This window comes from Peromyscus eremicus, chromosome 15 (assembly GCF_949786415.1).
Source record: "Peromyscus eremicus chromosome 15, PerEre_H2_v1, whole genome shotgun sequence".
NCBI classification, from domain to species: domain Eukaryota; kingdom Metazoa; phylum Chordata; class Mammalia; order Rodentia; family Cricetidae; genus Peromyscus; species Peromyscus eremicus.
In genome coordinates, this window is record NC_081431.1 from 12,279,429 (window position 1) to 12,295,824 (window position 16,396).

Below are 16,396 nucleotides of genomic sequence, written 5' to 3' on the forward strand. Positions count from 1 at the left end.
TTGGAAACACTACAAGTCAAACAAATATGAGTCTGACAATATCTATCCTGTAATTCTCAAAGTGGGAGGTATTGAACATGGTCGGGAGTACTTATCTAATGGAAACTGATTAGAATTTCCATGAAGATTCTTTTTGAATGTTTTATTGTAAAAAATTTTCAAGGTTTTTTCCATTATTTCTAATGTGTCTGTTTCAGTTAATTGCCACGTTGCCTGATAATGTTCAGCCTGGCCCTGACTTTTATGGACTACCATGGCAGCCTGTGATCGCTACTGCAGTCTTGGGAATTGTTTCATTTGCAATTTTCTCCTGGAGAACTATGCTTGTTGTAAGTAAATTAAATTATCTTATCACATGACTCAAAAGTACACGGGGGCCGGGCAGTGGTGGCGCATGCCTTTAATCCCAGCACTTGGGAGGCAGAGCCAGGTGGATCTCTGTGAGTTCGAGGCCAGCCTGGTCTACAGAGCAAGATCCAGCACAGGCACCAAAACAACACAGAGAAACCCTGTCTCAAAAAACCAAAAACAAAAAAAAAAAGTACATGGGGTATAAACTTTGTATAAACTTGTCAAGTAATTTAGTGTAATCTTTGTATTGATAAAGGCTTAAGAGAACAAGATAACATATTTATAAATTTGATGGGAAAACTGTTTTGATTTAAAAAACTCCTATACCATTAGGTAGATATATGCACACTATAAGTAGAACTGGAATTCTTAAAGCCATCCTTAAAAATATATTTAAAAATATAATATATTTCATAATATGTATCAGGAGATTAAAAAATGAAGTTGGATGGATATTAACTATGCTCTTAAATAGTATGATATCTTGTGTAGTAATCTTTCTGAAATAAAGAACTATTCATACATTAAAGATCTTATATAAGAATGTTCAATGAGACAGTCTTTATTTTTTATTAGTTATTGGGGTGTATGTATGTGTATGTGTGTGTGTGTGTGTGTGTGTGTGTGTGTGTGTGTGTGTGTGTGTGTTTTCTGCATGTGTACCTGTACACATGCCATGAGCTGGTTCTCATCTTCTCCCTATACCTGGATTCCAGGTATTGAACTCATTATCCAACTTACATCATCAGGCAGCAGGCACCTCTGCCTGCTAAGCTCTCTTGTCAGCCCTGGAAGAGTATTTATTAGAGCGGGAACTTGCAGCAACCTAATACATATTCATATCCTGGAATATTTGATGACTACAAAGACAGTGAGGTGCAGCAAATGCTCGTGATTTAGTGGGAAGTGGAACGAAGCACAAACCGACCTGAAAGTGAAGTTAAGCTGCACATATAAACACATGCACACACACTGCAAGTAGTATAGCACAGTGACACATGGCCAGCAGATGAGGTCATTTCAGTCTTTTTTCATTGTGTGTTGTATGTGCATGCATGTGTGCATGTGTGCATGGGAATGTGGATGGCTGAGGAGTCCAGAAGAGCCTGTCAGATCCACTGGAGCTGGAGTTCTAGGTGGTTGTGGGCCACCTAACATGAGCGCTGGCAACCAAACTCCTGTCCTCTGTAAGAGAAGCCGGTGCTCTTAATCCTGGAGCCATCTTTCAAGCTTTAGTCTTTTTCTTCGTATATGTTTCCCAAGTTTCTGGTTTGATTGCATGCTGTGGTGCTCCAAAAATCTCCTTTTTATTTGGAATTACAGATTATAGGGGTCCAAAGACACATTATTACATTTTCATTCCTTTTTTTTTCTTAAGCAGATTTTGTGTTTCAGATTATAATTCACCTTTGGAATTGTATCTCAATTCCAGGCTTTCCCTGAGATTCCTGGGCTTTGCTTCTTCCTACATACCTGCTCTGGCTGGGCAGTGGTGGCACACGCCTTTAATCCCAGCACTCAGGAGGCAGAGGCAGGAGGATCTTTGTGAGTTAGAGGCCAGCCTGGGCTACAGAGTGAGATCCAGGAAAAGCGCAAAGCTACACAGAGAAACCCTGTCTCGAAAAACAAAAACAAACAAAACAAAACAAAAAAAAACCCCAAAAAACATACCTGCTCTTGTTTGGGTGAAATGGGATAAGTGAAGGTTATTCTTTGATTGACAAGGCTATAACATTAGAGAGATAGTTATTCATTTTCCTGTGTTGGAAGTTTTTCATTCGTTTTGTTTTGTTTTAACTCCTAGAACTAGAGTTTACAGTTTTGATCTGCCATGTTGGTGCTGGGAATTGAACCCAGGTCCTCTGGAAGAGCAGCAACTGTTCTTAACCATCTCTTCAGTCCCCAAATGCATTTTCTTATAACAAGATATTTATGCATGTTTTATATTGATAAGATTGAAATTTCATGGCTGGCTTGTGGATGGGTCTGAGTATCTCATCACTTAAAAAATAGTAGCATTTGCGGGGCTGGAGGAGAGATAGATGAAGGCTCAAGGATTGAATACTTGTTGCTCTTGCAGAGGACCCAAGCTTGATTCTCAGCACTCATATGGTGCCTCATAATCATCTATAACTCCGGTTCCAGGGTATCCAATGCCCACTTCTGGCTTCCACAGCCACTAAGCATGCATGGGGTACACATATATCTATGCAAGCAAAACACTCATACATATAAAATAAATAAATAAATATAAAAAAATTTTTAATAGTGGCATTGGAAAGGAGAAATATATTTTGAGTCACAAAGAAATTTAGTGGGCCATCATGGTAGCTCAGTGGATAAAGGTGCCTGCAGCCAAGACTAACAACCCTAATTTTATCCCAGGACCCACATGGTTGAAGGAAGGAACCCACTCCCACAAGTTGTCCTCTGACCTCCATGTGTACATATGTATGCCCTGGCATGTTCACACCTATACATAAACACACAGATAAATATAATTTAAAAAAAAAAAAAAAAGAAACTTGGGCCAGGTGTTCTGGCGTACACCTATAACTATAACCCCAGTACTCAGGAGGCAGAGCCAGGTGAGTACATGGTTAACTAGGTCTACATAGCGAGTTCCAGACTAGCCAGAGCTACAGAATGAGACCATATCTCAAAAGAAAAAAACAGACGTAGTAAATCTTTCTGCACTAGTTACTGCCTCAGCTTTATTTCTCCAGATGGTTTTAGCTATCAGCTGTCTTGTACATTTCCTTTGGAAATACATCCTTTCCAGGCTGAGTACCAGTGTACCCTTGTTAGTAGTCTTGGAAGTCATATGGTACTCCATCAGATTCCTAGTTTGTTTTTAATTTTTTGTGTGTCCATGATGTTTGTGTGCATGCGTGTGTGTGAGTGTGCATGTGCAGAGCTCAAAGGCCAACCCCTGGTATAGTCCTAACCTTCTTCCTTTTTTTTTGAGACCGGGTTTCTTTTTTAATAGTTCAGCACCACATCTGGCAGGTTGCTGGCTTGCAGGATTCTGGGAGACTCCTTCTGCTTCCCATCTCACTGTAGAAGCACTGGGGTCACAGATATATATGCACTACCATTCCCACAGACTCTGGGGATCTGAACTCGGGTCCTCACACTTGCCTGGCAAGTGCTGTATCCACTGCCCCTTTCCTGTCAGATTATTTCAAAATTCAGCAGGCAGACATCATTGAATAGGATTTCTAGGATGTTTTCTGGTGAGTACATATCTAAAGACAAAGAGTTTCTCTTTAATTTTGTTTCTTTGTCTTTTTGAATACTCATTTCTAGAGTTTACTCTAGCTATTGGGAGTTGTCAGATGATATCAAGTAAAAAAATGATTGATATGTTTATTGCTGAGCTAGTAGCCACATGTGTTATTAAGCATCAGTGCTCATATCTTAAGATTGGTGCTCTTTTAATAGATGCACAAACATACTTTTAGCTGCAAAACCAGATACACATCTTAGTGTTTTTATCTATTGAGGCTATTTATGAAGTATTAGTACCAATTTCATTTGAAATGCCTTTAGCTTTGTCTTTTTAACATTTCTTTAAGATTACATTTATGTATCCATTTGTATGCATTTGAGCTATGGTGCATGTGTGCAGATCAGAGCACAACTTTCAGGTTCTCTCTTTGCACCCTGTGGGTCCTGGGATGGAACTTAGAATGTCAGGGTTAGTGACAAGCACCTTTGCCTGCCGAGCCATCGAGCCAGCCCGGCTTTTCCTTATTTTTAATACTGTGGATTTATTTTCTGATCCAAGTTGTTACTAAATTCTCATTTGTTTATGGCTATATTAGGAACAATATGCCAATTAGGTTTTGACAACAAATTTAATTTCGTTTCTTTTCTTCTAGGTAAAGAGTAGAGTATATCAAGGTAAATCTTTAGGTTCATTTTCCCTTTTATCAACCCTTTGCATTGGTGTTTGATGTGAGTTCTCTGTAAGCTAGACAGAGATGCCATGACTTCTCATGTCTGATAGCTTTATTAACTTCTGGAAGTTTACTGTTTCTAGGCCACCAGCTTGGCTGATAGAACTGTTATGATGCCAACTGAGACAGGCAACAGAGAGCAGCAACCTAAGGGAGTGGGGAGGACAGGAATCGTTAACAAGGGCAGATCATCTTTGAATGTTGGTGCCGTGCAGATTTGTTACATGTGAACACGCTAAATCATGATTTGGGTAGATGACATGCAGGGTGGTGGAATGAACTGATAGCTTGTATTTCTCAGTTTCTCTTTGCAAATGACATTTGAAGCAATTCCATTTTCTGAGATGGGATCAAGTTATAGCATTTCTTTAAATTCTATATCTCTAAAATAAATTTAAAGTCTTCATACTGTATTTTTTAAAACTTTAATATTCTTATACCCTTATTCCAGTCACTACAGAGTGCCTTTAAGGGCAGAATAGTCATGCAGAGCATGTTTTCCTTTTAATGCCTGATAACATGCCTTTGCTGCTAATGCACTGGAGTGTGCTTCATCTTGGGCTTACAGACTTACATATTTCCCTTCTTTTTAGTTACTGAGAAGCAAATTTCTGAAAAATTGGAGACTATCAAGAAAGAAAATGCAGAACTTATGCAAAAACTGTCAAATTATGAACAAAAGGTATAATTATTCTTTTAACTTTCTCCCCTTGTTCCAGCTTGAATATTTGTCTTAACATTCCATTTATGATTTTTTTAAGATTCATATTTTACTTTATCACTTCCTATGAGCCATCCAAGACATAAGTAGCTGCTATCTGTAGGAGGTTGTGCACTTGGACATGATTTTGGTAGCATTATAATTTGTAGTTAATTCTAAGTTGTAACTACTAACCTTAAATGCTTTGTTTTACATAGATCAAGGAATCAAAGAAATATGTTCAAGAAACCAAGAAACAAAATGTGATTCTCTCTGATGATGCTATTAAATACAAGGTAAAGGCCTTCTTGGGGGAGAATTGCATTCTAAAAGTGAAAATAAATGGAATGAGTAATTCTTACTAATATTAGCATCTTTTTTTGTTAAGGATAAAATCAGGGTACTTGAAGAAACTAATGAAATTCTGGGTGACAAAGCCAAAAGTCTTCATCTTATGTTAGAATCTGAAAGAGAACAGAACGTCAAGAATCAGGGCTTGGTAAGTTTAGCTGCTAACTGGTGATGTAATTGGGCTTTTGAATGGTTCTGTGGCGAGGGCAACTCTCCCCATGCTCTTAACTAAATTGAAAATAGGACTCAGGGAAGTTGAACCAATTGTGACTTACTTTGGAGAATTTTAACTTGTAACCCAACGACTTATTCTTATGGGTATAGGAAGAGTATTTGTGTTCTCAACACTGGGTAATTGCCAAATAGTTTAGCTCTGTCCTCCAGAACAGGTAAACTACCTAGGAATTCTAGCCTTATTGACTGGTTCTTAGATCTTGTTTTGTTTTTTAAAAATTCTCATTTTAATAAACTTATTTTGGTTTCATATAACAGTTGCAGAGAAAATAGTTCCCATTATATCCTACCCCAGCTGAGCTAATCACCCAGCTAAGGAAGTAATAGCCATATTCCTTTGATGTTAAATTATTCTTTTCAGCTCTTTGCTTACTGTATTTTTTGGAAATCATTATGCATGGCTCACAGTTAGAGGGAAGAATTACATATTCCACCCCCTTGAGGAGCTGATGTTTTCCTCAGAAGTCTTTGGAATTCTTCTGTATGAGATTTAACTATTTTCCTCCAAATCCTACTGTTTTCAGTATAGGTTATCCCCCACACAGCCGCCCCCCACCCCCACCCCCCAAGTATCTCACACAGGGTAAGTGGGTATTCTAACATTGAGCTATAGCACTATCCACTTTTTATTTTTTAATTTTTTAATTTTTAATTTTGAGACAATCTCCACTAAGTTGCCCGTGCTGGCTTTGAACTCCACCTATAACCAAGACAGGTCTTGAACTCATGATCCTTTAGCTTAAGTCTCCTAAATTAGTGTACATTAGCAGGCTTGGTTAGGCAGAGAATTTTTTTTAGTTTTTCTCTACCACTAGGAGGAGCCGGAGATAGAAGAAAACAATAACATTAATTTGAAAGATTTTTTTTTCTTTCATCTTTTTATGTGGTCATCTGCATTATCTCATAACTAAGAAGGTTGTATTATTATTACATTGATTTCCCAGCCCCACTTAGGCCAAAACTGGATCCCTTACTTCACCAAAAACATAGGATTTGTTTATTAGTGTTTCTTCTTTAGTGTGTGTTAGCTAGTTTTATGTCAAGTTAATACAGAGAGAAGTTCAGTTGAGGAAATGCCCTCATCAGATTAACCTGTGGGAAAGCCTGTAGTGCATTTCATTAATTGATGATTGACGTGGAAGGGCTCAGCTCCCTTGGGGCAGTGCTGCCTCTGGGCTGGTGGTCTTAGGAACTATAAGAAAATGGGCTGAGTAAGCCATGCAAAGCTAGCTGGTAAGCAGTGTTCTTCTATGGCCTCTGCATCAGTTCCTGCCTCCAGGCTCCTGCCCTGACTTCCTTAGATGATGGACTATAAGCTGTAAGCAGAAATAAGCCCTTTCCTCCTCAAGTTGCTTTTGGTCACAGTTTATCACAGCAATAGTGTGTACACCAGAGACTCTGCTGAGACCTGAGGCTCTGTGTTCTGCTTTCATGGGTCAGATACTGGAAAACAAGAAGTCTATTGAGAAGTTGAAGGATGTCATTTCGATGAATGCATCAGAACTTTCAGAGGTGAGGCTGTCTGTATATCCTACACAAGAGTAATAGTATTGTCTTAGTCTGATTGAGCAAAAGTTTGATGTGTCCTAAAACATGTAAAAGATGAAACTTGTATGGTATTTGGTTGAGAAAATATAACTTTTTCCTTTGGAATTTATTTACTAACTAGGAGTGTTTTACATTAGGTTCAAATTGCCCTTAATGAAGCCAAGCTTAGTGAAGAGAATGTAAAATCTGAATGTCATCGGGTTCAAGAAGAAAATGCCAGGCTTAAGAAGAAGAAAGAGCAGGTAAGGCAAGTTCCACTAGTACGTGATGGCATGTCCTCTCAGTAGTCTTTTCTTAGACCTCATTAAAGGGAAGGAAGGACTCAGGCTGGGTGCTGGGAAGTAGAAGCCGTGTGTCTGTCCCGACTGAGCAGATGTCTTCTGTGTATGAGTTTTCTCTACCACTTACTGCAGCATTCAGTGGGCTTATTCTTTATTTTCTCAAATGCCAGTCAGTCGTTGACTTGAATAGCCTGAAAAATAGTTAGGATTTTTATATCAGATAAGTATTTCAGAACCATTCTTTGAATAGTTATTTCTTTATTGACCAAGAGGAGGTATATGATCAGAGTCTGGATTTAGGAGTCTGAGATGTGCCCACCCATTCATCCTGGAAGTAAATTAAGTTGAATTAGCAATCGTGTTCTGAAGGCTGAAATAATCGGGTCAACCTTCTTGATCAGACTGATGTTCTTCCGGCAGCTCTGAGGATTGTAGCCATTCACCCCTTTTCTTTACTGATATTTTAGCTCCTCCTAGTGACATGCCAAGGAGAGGTGTGGCTTCCCACCCGCTGTCTCCCATAGATTAGATGTCTCCTATACACAGCCCTGCACCATAGGGATTTATACGTTTTGATTTTTCAGTTGCAGCAGCAGATTGAAGAGTGGAGTAAATCGCATGCTGAGCTTACTGAACAAATCAAGTCATTTGAGAGGTCCCAGAAAGACTTAGAAGTAGCTCTGACTCACAAAGATGACAATATTGATGTAAGTTTATCCTCATGAGTACACACTTAATCCCGTGAATTCTTCTGATTTAAAATCAAAAGGCTTTTACACCATTTGCTTCTTTTCTAGGCTTTGACCAATTGCATCACACAGTTGAATCGGGTAGAGTGTGAACTTGAATCTGAGGACCAGAGTGAAGGAGGAAATGAGTCAGATGAGCTGGCCAATGGAGAAGTGGGAGGTGAGATCTGTCTCGGGGAGGTTGGGCCTATTTTGCCCTCTGCACTTCAGTTTCATTTCACTGAGGCTGCTTTACAGGGTAAGCTTTATGGCTGTGGGCTGCACTGCTAGACTTGTAGATGTATGTCTGTGTTGGGCCAGCTGGCTTTCTCCTCGGGCATAGTGTAGTGTAGTGTAGTGCAGTGTAGTGTAGGCATGCAAAGGACACTGGCGTGTACAGTGGGGCTGCTTCAGTCATCTCCTGCCTCTGAGCATTAAAAAACTGCCCAAAACAAACAAACAAAAAAGCTGGGCGGCGGTGGTGGTGCACGCCTTTAAACCCAGCACTTGGGAGGCAGAGGCAGGCGGATCTTAGTGAGTTCGAGTCCAGCCTGGTCTACAAAGTGAGATCCAGGACAGGCTCCAAAACTACACAGAGGAACCCTGTCTTGAAAAAAACCCTGCCTCATCCTTATATGAGGAGTGTGGTCTCTGTAGCTCTGGTCTTTTTTTTTTTTTTTTTTTTTTTTTTAAAGATTTATTTATTTATTATGTATACAGTGAGTGTTCAGCCTGCAGGCCAGAAGAGGGCACCAAATCTCATTGTAGATGGTTGTGAGCCACCATGTGGTTGCTGGGAATTGAACTCAGGTCCTCTGGAAGAGCAGCCAGTGCTCTTAACCTCTGAGCCATCTCTCCAGCCCCCTAGCTCTGGTCTTAAGACCTGCAGTTTGTTTTCAGAGGCCTGAGGTGGTTGGAATCACAGCTAAAGCTGCCAGGTAAGAAGCTAGAGTTACATGGTAGGATGCTAGAGGGCAGCATGTTAACTGATGAACTGTCTCCGATGTCTCCCAAGTTGAATATTAACTGCTCCTTACCACTGCGCGGGCTTTAAGTCACACCTGGCAGCAGATTTGAGGGAGGACAATGGTCTGGATGTCTTTACATAGATATTTATTCAGGGGAGGTGAGCTGAGAGAAGAAAGCACTCTGTCTTGGAGCGAGGATGCCATTTTTTATTGCACAGACTGGTAATTAACTTTGTACATCTGAATTTCAGTTCTAAATCAGTTAATCAGTTTTCTTGGTTGTTTTTGTTTTTATTCCACTGTTTGAATATGATCATTGTTTGAGGGAAGTCATGGAAATGTCTTTAAAAAGCAAGGAAGAAAAGGAAACTGAAGTCTTTTCTCTTGTAGGTGACCGAAGTGAGAAGAGGAAACACAGAGTTGAGCAGATGATGGACATCTCTCGGGTATGGTCCTGTTTGTAGTCCTGGAGCATCCAGAGGCCTTCCGATAGCTCATTGTTAAGACTAGATTTTTTCTTCTGTAATTTTTAGACACAAACTGCAGTATCAATAGTTGAAGAGGATCTTAAACTTTTACAACTTAAGCTAAGAACATCAATGTCCACTAAATGTAACCTGGAAGGTAGGTTCTGCTGGAGACAAAAATTGCTGTATATTGAAAGAATTTAAAATTCGATTTGAAAGAAAAATAGGTTGCGGTATTCATGCTTCTCACTTCTCAGACCTGCCCCCTCAGCCCTGTCTCTCAAGCCTCTGCACACATACAGAGAAGTCCTGTGTATCCCCTACAGGCCAAATCAAGAAACTGGAAGATGACTGCAGTTCTCTGCAGACAGCTAAAGCCGGGCTGGAAGACGAGTGCAAAACTCTGAGGCAGAAAGTGGAGATCCTGAATGAGCTCTACCAGCAGAAGGAGATGGCTCTGCAGAAGTAGGGTCCCACTGTCTACCTGTGTGTGTGTGTATGTCTGTGTGTGTGTGTGTGCTTGTGGCTAGGTGTTGGCTTTGTGTGTATACTATATGTACTTGATTTGGGTATGCACATGTGTCCACAGCGGGGGTGTGGAGGTCAGAGGTCATAGTTGGCTGTCTTTTCCTCCTTCGATGTCGACCTTTATTTTTGAGACATATTTCTTATTGACCAGAAGAGCATCTATTCTATTAGGCTGGCTGGCCAATGAGCTTCAGGGATCTGCCTGCCTCTGCCTCACTGCTGGGGTTACAGGTGTGCACCTCCACACCTGGCTTTTCATACAACAGTTCTTCTAGGACAACATAAGAAAATAATTAGTAGCCTACCCAGGGCAGAAAGAAGTATCTGGCCCTTCTTTAGTTGAGCTAATCTGCTGTTTTTCATAGACGGGAGGGCACTTTCAACCTATAGTGCAGATTATCCACTGAGCATAGTCTTTTTACAGTTTTATTTACTTGTCATAGGAAATTATGGGGCACACTTAGAATATGCACCTGGCTTGCCAAGAGGTCAGAGTTTGATTTCCTGGATGTCAGGGAAGCTTTTAATTTCTTTGCATGTCTTATGTGTTGGGGCATTAAGAGAATAGGAAACTGCATGGTGGTGCACACATTTAATCCCAGAGAGGCAGAGGCAGGTGGATCTCTGAGTTCAAGGCCAGCCTGGTCTATAGAGTGAGTTCCAGGACAACCAGGGCTACACAGAGAAACCCTGTCTCAAACAACAAACAGACAAACAAACAAAGACAGAGGATAGGAAATGACAGGTGAATAGAGAGAGCTGACTGCTGTAAGGAAAGACTTCATCACTTAATGGGTCTTCCTAGGAAACTGAGTCAAGAAGAGTATGAGCGGCAGGACAGAGAGCAGCGCCTGTCAGCTGCAGATGGAAACGTGGTCTTGGCTGCTGAGGAAGTAAAAACTTACAAGTAAGTTCAGGCTCTGCACAGGGGCTCTGCACAGGGGCTGGGGCCTCACAGGGGCTGTACTTTCTTCCTACAACTGTTACATAGCAGAAGACAGCACGGAAACTAAGTGGGGAGGGGCTGTGAGACCATTCATTCACACAGGGGAACGTTAACAAATGAGAAAGGCTAAGGTAAATTTACTCAGCTTGCACACTGAAGGACTGTGAAGGCCCTTGTTTCCTGCAGATGGCTGTGGGCAGCAGGGTGGGGAGGAGTTGTATATAGACCAGTGATTCTCAACCTTCCTAATGCTGCGACCCTTTAATGCAATTCTTCATGTTGTAACCCCCCAACCATAAAATTATTCCCTTGCTACTTCATAATTGTAATGTTTCTACTGTTATGAACTGTAATGTGGTTTGGAAGATAGAGGTTTATCAAAGGAGTCTCAACCCGCAGATTGAGAACTGCTGTTTTGAAGTCATTCTTTAAAGAATGCAGTTTGCTATGTGACTTCAAAAATCACTGCAGTGATGATACCATTTGATAAATCAGTAGTCATTAGCTTTTTTTTTGGATAGAAGAAAAAAAAGTGCAATCATATAGAAGCAGATATTCATAGCAGGATTTTCTTGAGACTATATTGAAAACCATTAAGGAAATGGTAGTCTAGGAATCACTAGCCATGAAATGACAGCAAAATTAATGTGTTTTGATTATGCTGTACTTTGAGTAAATTTATATAAACCATGTTTTTGTATGTCTGGTAAAATCTTTATAACTGTAGCTGCCCAGAGTCAAGGGATTGTTGCCCATTCTATCTAGTAGTGTTTTCACTGATAATGCCAACTGTAATTCTTAGGCGGAGAATTGAAGAAATGGAAGAAGAGTTACAGAAAACAGAACAGTCATTTAAAAGCCAGGTAAAAACTCTATTGGCCTACATGAGTTGCAGATTGTTTTTGGAAGCTAGTATGTTAAAATGGGCATTAAAAAGAGCCTGAACAACATGTACTTGATGTGTTTGTTGTCTTTTCAGATCGCTGCTCACGAGAAGAAAGCTCATGAAAACTGGGTAAGGGTTTTTCTTTTTTTATTTTTGTGCACAGCCTACCACATCTGAATCACAATGCCTTTTTCTCCAACAGCTCAAAGCCCGTGCTGCAGAGCGAGCCATGGAAGAGGAGAAGAGAGAAGCTGCTAACTTAAGGCACAAGTATGGAGTTTGGATAGCTGTTTTCAGTGCTTTTAGTGTTTTAATGCTAGGTGGTACCTGACAAGGAATTGATTGCTATTTCATTTTAAGTCCATTCTTTCTCAATATTCAAGATTACTGGAAATAACCCAAAAGATGGCAATGAGGCAAGATGAACCTGTGATCGTAAAACCAATACCAGGAAGACCGAATACACAAAACCCTCCCCGGAGAGGTAGGAAGTGCTTTGTACAGGGCAGCAGGATTTTGGTGAGGAATGTGTGTAAATTACATTTTACTTCTGTAATAGCTATGATGTCCTAGAAAGACTCCAAGCTTACTGGAGGGAGAGGGGCTGTCATGGAGTGGTAACAAGGCATTGCTGTCTTCAGGTCTACTGAGCCAGAATGGTTCTTTTGGCCCATCCCCTGTGAGTGGTGGAGAATGCTCCCCTCCCCTACCAGCAGAGCCACCTGGGAGACCTCTTTCTGCCACACTCAGTCGAAGAGACATGCCTAGAAGTGAATGTGGTGAGCACTGGTGTACTCCTCTGCACTACAGTACATGAAGTGGGTTCTTCCTATGTTACAATTCACATCTGTCTTCATAGAAAAGTGGGTCACTATAAGCTCTACCATAGGATAGAAAGATTTATATTCTCCTAGAGGCCCCTGCATTGCTTTTTAAGAATACTATATACTTTAACATTTCACTGTGACTATGAAATGCCACCTTACTCTAATTCTGTCTGTGACGCTTATGAAGATTGGAAGTCAAGAGTGGAAAAATGCCACCAATACAAGGCTAATACATCTCTAGCTAGAAGCACTAGACCAATATTCTTACTAGAAAGTCTGCTGGTTGTCTTTAAAACTAAGGCAATTCCTGGGGCTGGATCAGTGGCTCAGTGGTTAGCAGACCTAAGTTCACTTCATAGCACCAACATGGCAGCTCTCAACCACCTTTAACTCCAGTCCCAGGGGATGACACCCTCTCCTGGCCTCCAGGGGTACTGCACACATGTGGTACAGACACATACATGCAGGCCAAATACTCATACACATAAAATAAAAAGGAAAATAATTTAAAAATATTTACAAAAACCGAGGCAGTTCTTGTTTAATATTTGAAGTCTCTGCATAAATTGTGACTCATATATTGAGATCTCTCTTTGGGATTGCAGGCATATGTTACATCACCTAGCAGATTTATCTGTGATGCTGCTTTCTAGTTAAGAGTTGAGCCCTAACCACAGTAAGTTTATTCCTCCTGAAAACTACATGTCAAGGGCTCTGTTGTTTCTTTCTCAAGGGTCATTGGACAGGCATTTACCTAGCCCTCGATGGTCATCAGAGGCTTCTGGAAAACACGCTGCTTCTGGTAAGGGGCCCAAGCACTTTCTGAGCCTCATGCACGTGGGACTTTGATTCTCCTCAGAACATATGGCGGTGAGTCTGAGTTGTTCTTTGGCCTCTTGCAGACCCAGGTCCAGCTCCTGTGGTGAACAGCAGCTCCAGGAGCTCCTCTCCAGCCAAGGCCACCGATGAGGGCAAGGTACGCTCTGCAGGCAGATGAGTATTTCCTGCTGGTCTCCACCTCCTCTCTTGTTTACATGTCTGTTTGTTTCTTTAAAAGCCAACTGTTCCCCAAGAGCCTGACGGCCCCTTAGGTTCCAGCATGGCCCCTTTAGCTGAGCATCCAGTGGCAGTAAGTATTTAGAGATTGAGGGCTGGAGTAGGCTTTAGTTTTGCTTGGTTTGTCCTTAGAAAGTTTATGAAAGCATGATACTCATCTTGTTCACGCTCCTTGACCTCGGAGTGTCACTGAGCCAGAGTGGTTGGTTGTTGGTGTTGTTTTTCCTATTTGGGTTAAATTACTAACTAGTTTAGAGCATTTGCTATAACTGTTACTACATAGTGAAAAATCATCAGTACAACTTATGGTGTGTGCTTTGTGCTGAAAACTCAAGAGTGAAATAAACTCACTGTAAATCACATTATTTGTTGTCATTATCTGCTTGGAACTGTGCTATTGAAAAACCCCTGCACCTGTGTACTTGGCAGACTGTTTTGAATGATATGAAATCAGACTGCTTACAGAAACGTGTGGAACATCTGTTGATCTGGTCCTGAGTAGTGGCTGGACTTGTTCAGTGTTCACAGAAGTGTGTACTCTTGTGACATGTAAGGCTATTGCAGTTGCTCAGCCTTCTGCTCTACATAACACAACATGGAAACTCCTGTCCTGTAGTGTGTAGTGTTACCAGCCAGGGAAGGTCACTACTAGAGTGCCGTCTTCCTAACCACGAACATAAAACTGCTGGGAAATACTGTGAAGTGCAGTGCAGGGTCCCAGGGATGTGCATGTCCTGACAAGTCTTTATCCAAGGCCAGTCTAGGGGAGACCCAGAGGCCTTTCCAGACTTCAGAGACTTAAATTATGGAGGGTTAGGAGGAGCACAGCCTTGGAGTGGAGCCTGGTATTTGAGTTCCATCTTGCCCTTTTACATGCAGTATGACCTCCAGCAAAACAGCTCAATTCCTCGTGCCTCTGCTTGTTCATGTTTAAAGCAGGATAGTCACTTACAGACTGAATGATCTAAGAATTTGGATAATATAGCAAAGGTCTACCCACTGATGCTTCCCTGAATGGTTGCTATTACTGCTTGTGTAGAAAACATATTTGCATTCGTTCTCTGCATTCTTAATGTGTACATGTGTGTGGTGATATATTATGTACCCTAATAAAGCATGCCTGAGGATCAGAGAAGCAGAGTAAGCCACAGCCAACCTCACCTCACCAACTCCTCAGCTGATCCTGTTTCTACAAATCCTCAGACTGAAAGCCTCTGAGTCCTCACCCAAAAAGAGCCTTTAGGATCAGAAGACAGAATAAGCCACTCGATTAAAACAGAGGCCAGGCAGTGGTGGCATACACCTTTAATCCTAGCACTCGGGAGGCAGAGATCCGTCTGGATCTCTGTGAGTTCAAAGCCACCCTGGACTACATGAGATTGACTCAGTCTAAGAGAGAAACAGAGCCAGGCAGTGGTGGCACACACCTTTAATCCCAGTACTTGAGATCTCATGCCTTTGCTTGGGAGGCACACACGCCTTAATCACAGGAAGTAATATGGCAGAGCAGAGAAAGGTATATAAGGCATGAGGAGACAGGAACTAAAGGCTCTTATTGGCTGAGGTCTTTTGGGTGAGGACTCAGAGGCTTCAGTCTGAGGATTCATGGAAACAGGATCAGCTGAGGAGTTGGTGAGGTAAGGTTGGCTGTGGCTTACTCTGCTTCTCTGATCCTCAGGCAAGCTTTATTAGGGTACATAATATATCACCACACATGTGGAATTATAGTGATGGGAGATACAGAGTACTTCTTTTGATACAGATTACAGTGTGTATGGCATGGCCTGTGTCACAGTCACTTCTTGTAATGCCGATAGTACTCTGGCTTTTTCCTTTCCTGTGCAGATAGTGAGCAGTAACCCAAGTCACTGCTTGTAGCATCCTGCTAACCTGAGTTGTCACTGGCAATGTGCCACGGTGAGGTGATGTTAAGCTGATGGTTCTTTGGACAGGTGCCAGCTTACTAGTCTCAGCACTTTATCATGTGAAAGCATTTCCAAACTCTTAACTGCTTCTTTTCTACAGGTTAACATGGCTCCCAAAGGGCCCCCTCCGTTTCCAGGGGTACCTCTCTTGGGTGCCCCTTTGGGAGGCCCCATGCCACCACCCATTCGATATGGACCACCTCCTCAGCTATGTGGGCCTTTTGGGTCTCGGCCACTTCCTCCTCCTCCACCATTTGGTATGATGATCTGAACAGTATTGACTTGTAAAACATTCTCATCTTCCCTGTTCTTTGCTAACATAGTTACTACCATAGAGCTTTCCAGTTGAGGATAAAGCTGAAAGTACATTGTAACCTACCCTCAAGCTTCTGAGCACATATAGGTATTATTTAATCTTCCTAAACTGAGTTGGGCATGGCTAGAGAAGGAAAGGGGTCATTCAGGAAAGCCAGTGAAGTTCCCTCTGCAGGTGCATTTGAACACCATTCGCTACACATTATGTATGGAAAAGATGGGTGACACATGCCGTAACACCCTATAGGTCACAGAATAGAGACAGGAAAGCTAAACAGTCCCTTCCCACTGGGACTAGATAGATGATAGGTGTTACAGAGAAC

The 16,396-nt window shown here is 41.5% G+C and overlaps 1 protein-coding gene across 5 annotated transcripts in view; it reads left to right on the top strand.

The window, feature by feature from the left end:
* Mia3 (MIA SH3 domain ER export factor 3) overlaps positions 1-16,396 on the top strand; it is a 43,927-nt gene that overhangs the window by 26,275 nt on the left and 1,256 nt on the right. For 2 of the 5 annotated variants that reach the window (XM_059281161.1, XM_059281164.1), the window contains 22 exons: positions 198-329; positions 4,236-4,257; positions 4,907-4,995; positions 5,232-5,309; positions 5,402-5,512; positions 7,039-7,110; positions 7,284-7,388; positions 8,012-8,134; positions 8,225-8,336; positions 9,514-9,569; positions 9,657-9,747; positions 9,917-10,055; positions 10,924-11,025; positions 11,867-11,927; positions 12,044-12,079; positions 12,153-12,220; positions 12,334-12,434; positions 12,592-12,729; positions 13,511-13,579; positions 13,680-13,753; positions 13,835-13,906; positions 15,859-16,015. In XM_059281161.1, coding sequence (XP_059137144.1) covers positions 198-329; positions 4,236-4,257; positions 4,907-4,995; positions 5,232-5,309; positions 5,402-5,512; positions 7,039-7,110; positions 7,284-7,388; positions 8,012-8,134; positions 8,225-8,336; positions 9,514-9,569; positions 9,657-9,747; positions 9,917-10,055; positions 10,924-11,025; positions 11,867-11,927; positions 12,044-12,079; positions 12,153-12,220; positions 12,334-12,434; positions 12,592-12,729; positions 13,511-13,579; positions 13,680-13,753; positions 13,835-13,906; positions 15,859-16,015 — 2,008 coding nt within the window. The remainder of the gene's footprint in view (positions 1-197; positions 330-4,235; positions 4,258-4,906; positions 4,996-5,231; positions 5,310-5,401; positions 5,513-7,038; positions 7,111-7,283; positions 7,389-8,011; positions 8,135-8,224; positions 8,337-9,513; positions 9,570-9,656; positions 9,748-9,916; positions 10,056-10,923; positions 11,026-11,866; positions 11,928-12,043; positions 12,080-12,152; positions 12,221-12,333; positions 12,435-12,591; positions 12,730-13,510; positions 13,580-13,679; positions 13,754-13,834; positions 13,907-15,858; positions 16,016-16,396) is intronic. The other 3 variants (XM_059281162.1, XM_059281166.1, XM_059281163.1) reach the window with 2 other exon arrangements.